This window comes from Gasterosteus aculeatus, chromosome 7 (genome assembly GCF_964276395.1).
Source record: "Gasterosteus aculeatus chromosome 7, fGasAcu3.hap1.1, whole genome shotgun sequence".
Lineage (NCBI taxonomy): Eukaryota > Metazoa > Chordata > Actinopteri > Perciformes > Gasterosteidae > Gasterosteus > Gasterosteus aculeatus.
Window position 1 is genome coordinate 2,938,196 of NC_135694.1, and position 6,326 is coordinate 2,944,521.

A 6,326-nucleotide genomic window follows, 5' to 3' on the forward strand; every position below is an offset into this window, starting at 1 on the left:
GTTGAAGTGGAACATCAAGGTGTTTGACAAAGGTGACTGTGGGAAAGTACAGCTTGAAAAGAATGTTATTTTAGTTGGTTTATTTCTGGCAGCGATCGGTCGTTAAAACAATGCAGTAAATATCAAAACAAAAATAACGACGCATGCTAATCTAACTTCTGTCCAGGCTTGAGCCTTGAGCCATGCTGCGTGTTGATAGGGTTTGCTTTGTTTCCTTGAGTCTTGTTTAACTCCTCGCGGTCCTTGGATGCGGGGATCCATTGAGGATCTTGAGAACTGTTGGGTTTCTTAGTGACTGGAGAGCCTGAATCCAAAATCAGACGTGAGTCGATTCAGAAAGTTGGGTCGGTTCAGGAAGAAAGTTTTTAGAGGGGGGAGGTACTCATCGATTGTCAGTCCACACCACAGGGACCTTTCTGGTCCCAGTGGTGAAAGCTGTTTCACCAAGAGACAGAAATCACAGGTGTGAGGGCAAATTCCTTGTGGGGGTCTTATGTCCCGTAGCAGCAATGCATTCAAAAACTCAGCCTTTGTTTTTATGCTATGGTGGGAGCCCAACACTGCCTTCTTGTGCTCTGTGAACCTCTCCACTTTCAGCACAATGACAAAAGCATGAGGCCCAGGAGCGCACTCTGTGGTGCACCTCCTCCTCTCAGGACCCTTCTTCTCCTCAGACCTGCCCGGCTCAAAGAAGCCACGAGTGAACATTTTAATCAATCTGGAAAGCATCTCTGTGATTGTCAGCCAATATTAATTTTCTTTACCTTAATTTATTTCAATGAAATCCATCCTAATGTATTGAATACATAACCCTTTCTCGTAATTTAGATCTTAGGTTTGTGTTTTTCACAACCAATGAATTCCCCAAAACATTTATATTAGTAATAAGTACAGCAAACGCTGTACAAGACCATCCCTCCTGTTGAGAATGTGTTAATTTAACACCGAGATCAAAATAGCCGCATCTCTATATAAAGACTTTAACTCTTCCGCATTATGTCACAAGTGTGTATTTTTTGTCTTAAAAGGTTTTTCCCTGATAAAGTTGGTCGGATGTTTTGTGGTTTCTTGTTGAACCGCTCAGCAGTTTGTGTGCAGTCTACTTATAAACTGCCTAATTTTGGGTGGTATTTTACTGCATATAGTAGCTCCAATATAAATTATCTATTTATTTTATAGATGTGTGTGTGTCGGAGTGTCGCTTTACAAAGTAAAAATATGTTTCACAGGCTTCAATTTGTTCATGTTTTTATTTGTCTTGCTGATACTTTTTAATCTACAGAAAACTACAATTATTGTCTCACAAAATGATGTAAATAGAAACAAAAATCATTTTCTGGTGAGCTTTGTAACAGGAAACAGGGAACAATGATTCAACATCCAACAGACCACATAGTTTGATCATGAAACAACATTATATTTGTGGTTTGTGGCCACGGTTGATAATACATATAAGAAATAGCAAATCAGGCATAAGAAAAGATTGAACTTTCTTTAGTCAGGAAGCACTTTGCTCTGCAACATGCTTTAGAAAAGAGTCAGAAAATAGAAGAAAGCTCACGCAAGAAGTTCAACCTGTTACATACGAACACCATCATCTCAATAGTTTATATAGAAAATAGACATTTTTAATGACACATTCCGATTAAAGGCCGATTAAATTAATTCCAATTTGCGTTTTTTTCCTGATCTTTGAAGAAAGCGGTTACATTAACGACAGCTTTTGCTGCCGTCTTTACTGCTTCGCTCAGTGTGGCTGCTTCTTCGCCAGCATTGTATCCTATAAAACCTCCTTTGATCGCTCCTCCTAAAGCACCTGCCACCATCACTGAGAGTGCTGTTTTTCGAGCTGCTTCTGTTGTTGCTGTGACTCTTTGTACCCCTGACGGTATCACTAAAAATACTTTGACTACTTCTTCCGACAGGGATTCGTTTAGAACTTTGAGAACCTCTGCAACCGTCAGGAAGCTACCAAGAAGAGCTCCTAACATTGCGCCTGTTAAAATACCTGTCAAATGGATCAAAGGCTTTGCAGATACTCTGTTTATAGCCTCCTCTATGATCTCATCCTCTGTCTTGTTTCCTGGTGACTGTCCGATCTGTTTCTCCTCCTCTTGTCTCAGTGTCTCCACAGCTTGTAGCAGCTCGTTGGTGTAGCAGCGTCCGTTGTTTGCCTCAATCATGTGATCGATGGTCTTCATCAGCTGCTTCACTTGGAACTGGTTGCTCCTGTAATCATCCGGCTGGTTGTTCTTCCAGTATTTGTTATCAATGACGTGGCAGCGGCCTCCACACTTCTTCATCAGATCCCTCACAAGATGATTGTTGTGGAAATATTCCTCAATAGTCTGTCCTTCATCCAGCTGGTCACCATGAGTAAAGAGGACTGTTGCATACTTGAAAGCTTCTTCAGAGAAGTATTGGTTGATTTTATTGATTACTTCCTGCTCCTGATCTGTGAATATCTCCACCTTAAACACTATGAGAAAAGCATGAGGCCCAGGAGAGCACTCTGTGATGCACTTCACTATTCCAGCCTTTAGCTCCTCTTCAGGTCGACACGTGTCGAACAAACCAGGAATATCAATCAAGGTGACGTCTCTTCCATCAACACGTCTGGTTTCTCTCTGGCATTTACTTGGTTCAGAGATGAAAGTGTTGCCGATCTGGAACACGTTCTCTCCTAATATGATGTTCGCCACGCTGCTTTTCCCAACTCCGGTTTTTCCCAAGATTACAATTTTCCTCTCTGAAAGAGAATAATGTCCATCAATAAGATTTTAAACTTGTTTTTTGGTTACATTACATGTCATTTAGCTGAAGCTTTTATCCAAAGCGTCTTCCAATAAGTGCATTTCAACCATAAGGAAACAAACTCAGAAGAATAAGAACAAAATGCAATTTCATCAAATGAGCCGATTTACAACTTTCTATAGATAAGAGCCATAAGGACAATTTAAGTGCTACAATTTGTTTTGTGTTTTCTAGTTGAGGTAGAGTCTGAAGAGGTGTGTCTTCAGTCTGAAGATGTGAAGACTCTCTGTGGTCCTGATGTCTTCAGAGAGCTCGTTCCACCATTTAGGAGCAGGACAGCAAAGAGTCGTGTTGATAAACATCAGCTCAATCACAGTTAATATTGTTATTAGTCAAAAAGTTACAATGAAAAGGGGAAGCAGTTACTAGTATTATACTTTAAAAACAGTCATTATTGTGATAAAAGAGCAATGTGCCAAAAAAGACCCACAAGCATAAAAATATCTGAAATAGAAAGTTTTAAAAAGACAGTGAAAGAAATGAACTTACTGTCCATGTTGTTGAGGGTGGAGTGACAGGAGAGCGACTGGGTGTGGAAGCATTTCCTGAATCTTCCCTTCTGAATAGGTTTGTCACCTTGACACACCGTTCCTCCTCCCTTTCACATGATCTCCTCCCAGTCCACGATGTGGCTCCTTTCTTTAAAAGAACTAATCAAAAGTTAAGTCGGTGCGACTGTTCACCAAGCAGCTTTAACTTGTTATCCATCTAAAACAAAACCTGTGATTCAGGAAATCAGCTTTTTTTAAATTTGTTTACAATGTCAGTAAAAAAGAATTAACATTGCGATTCCTTTTTTGTCTATTTCTTTGTCCACCGTTCCACTCATCCCTCTGCAGTGAGCAGCTAATCTTTATTAATGCCACTGTCATATTTTGCATGCTAATTCTTTCTAATTACCACTAACACAGGAGGATTTAAATGCCTTAATTAAGAAGTGATGTGTAATATATTTAGTGAATTGTATTTCCTATGATATGCATTTACTTTGTTAGAATTACATGAAATACATTTGCAGCTACTCTTATTTTCTACCCGCTTGGCCGCTCAGCAACAAGATTTCATCTCTCAACGTGTTTTCTTCAAACTAGACGTCATGAATGTTTTCATGACAGTTTCCAGACGAGCAGGTTGATGCCGAACATCAAGATGTTTAACAAAGGTTCCGTTTGATTACTAATTATTGTTATTCGGGCTGCCCGAGCGGGAGGGGGGGTACATCGCCATGACTCGGATTGAAAAGTAGCTCGCGAGCCGAACAAGTGGGGGCTTTACACTTTTTCGACCACGGCGTTACTCCAGGCTTGGGTTGCCACCTGCAGTACAGAAAATGAAGGGCCGCCTGCCCCGCTGGCATTTTCCAGCCAAGCATCCGCTTTCGCTCCAGAGCTGGACGCGACTCACTGCACCCCCCCCCCCCCCTTTTTATTTACTTTTATTTTACTACCATTGAAACAGAGGGGCGCCAGAACACAACAGTAATGTAAGGTTCCCTTTCCTGTCCACGGACACGTTTACAACGCGCTCGGTATCGCGCTGCCATCAGCGGAGCAGAAAGCGCGTCGTCGGTGTTCGTGGTGCCACCCCCCCCCTCCCCCCGCCGGTCTCACGCCAAGGTTTTTGGAAAAGTCGGCAGCTCTGTTTCCCCGTTTCTAAATACATCTATTAAAATCACATTGATGTCTCGAGTTCCATTATCGAGAGTCGCTACAGTAGCGCGTTTGGCTGCGCTGGTAGGCGCATTGCATTGTGGGACAATCTTTGGATCCATTTAAATCCCTATCTGTTATGTTCATGTTCTAGTGTTTAAGTTTATGTGTGTTTTTCTAGGTTCTGTTGTGTTGTGCTCAAATGTTACTGTTAGTTTAATGTGTAAGAATGCGGACACCATGAGCCAACTTAGTATGGCTGTGGGTCAAGTTCTGTGTTAACGCCTCAATTAAGTGTCCATCTCCTGGCGTCTTGCGGTGCACGAAACACGGGAAAGGCAGTAAAAGTAATTCAAGTCTCCGGTTTCATTCATCTGGCCGAGCTCACCACAGTATGTATTTCACTTAAAACGTCATAAATATGAAGCTACGTCAACGGATGAGTAAGATGCAGCTGATTTCAGGTATACTATCCCAACTCAAGTGACTCACAGCCACATCTTGTCCCAGAATCCGAAAATGAAGTTCCAATGATTCAGAAAAATGGTCTACAAACACTGAATTCTAAGAAATGTTGTTTCTTTACTTTTAATTCCATAGTTCATTTCCCTGAAATATATATTTTATTTTTGTATTGGTTTTAATTAGGGAAAGCGTTATAATTATAATAAATACAAATTAATGCTTTGGTCCTTCAGCGTGGTTACATGGATTCGAATAACTGGTTTAGTCCGACTGAAATCGAATGATCTGTTTCATGTAAACACCTTTGTCCAACTATGTGCAGTCCGGCTACGATCCGACCAACACCCCTGGATAACTCGATCCGATCCAGTTGATAGTTTGACTATTGCGGCATGTGACGGTGAATCGGATGAGGAACTGGACTTTGCGTCTTTGCGCATGCTTGAGATCCCGACGGCGTCTTCTCTCCGTTATCAAATCAGCCAATAGCGCCATTCGCATTCGCTGTGCTCCTATTAACATCACGCACAGACAGTAGAGGGATGTAGCTTCACCTTGCTCTCCGTTCGCCATCTTTCTCGTAATGTTGATGTTGTTGTTGTTGTTGGTAGTGGTAAAGAGGTCAAGCGGAAATGGCTGCATCACAACTAGTTCTGGACAACTGTTTTTGATGGCGTGTTGTGGAACACTTCCAAACATGTGTGTTGGTGCAGTTATTTACAAATTACATCCACACCGTTAAAAAAGTGCTTTACAGACGTGGAATCGTAAAATACACCGGGGATTAAGCAATTATGTTAATTAGCAACATCGGTATGAAGGGAGAATTGCAAAGTTGGTGCGACCTCTGCTCAGTAGAAATATATCTCGAAAAGCTATAGAACAAAAAGAGCACCGATGGACCCTCGCAAAGTGAACGATTTTTTTTGTCATTTGCATTTAGATGTTATTGAGAAAGTAATCAGACTTGTGTGCTAGAAAACCTGACAGAACTATGTAGAGAATGTGGGGATGCACAGCAAAGTCAAGGGACGAAAGTCATGGGTAAGATTAAACTGACAGTTCTGTAATCTTACAAATATAATATATTACTCATCAATGCTTCTTCTCAGATCCAGTGTACAACATCTGAACATCAAAACATCTTCCCAATCAAAAGGGTGCTAATAAACTTGAGAGAACCCCCCCTGACTACATCTCACCTCTGATAATCATCTTGCTAAAAACATGGTGCCCTAAAACATTAGTCTTATCTGGGTGGAATTGAAAGGGTCTAAATACAGAGAAGTCTAACATTACAAACAGAGAGATAAGTCATAAAGTAATAATACGGTGGAAATTTACAATCACTGCTGCCACTGTCCACTCTGCACCTACTGCCTGCCAGCCTCAGTCTTT

At 41.3% G+C, this 6,326-nt stretch overlaps 1 protein-coding gene across 1 annotated transcript; it reads right to left on the minus strand.

The window, feature by feature from the left end:
- Window positions 1-1,231: 1,231 nt before the first annotated feature.
- Window positions 1,232-3,444, minus strand: LOC120821868 (GTPase IMAP family member 7). The gene is made up of 2 exons (XM_040180928.2): window positions 3,304-3,444; window positions 1,232-2,749 (listed from the first exon to the last, which is right to left on the minus strand). The coding sequence occupies exons 1-2, from the start codon at window positions 3,308-3,310 to the stop codon at window positions 1,662-1,664; spliced, it is 1,095 nt and encodes a 364-aa protein (XP_040036862.2). The 5' UTR covers window positions 3,311-3,444; the 3' UTR covers window positions 1,232-1,661.
- Window positions 3,445-6,326: the final 2,882 nt, after the last annotated feature.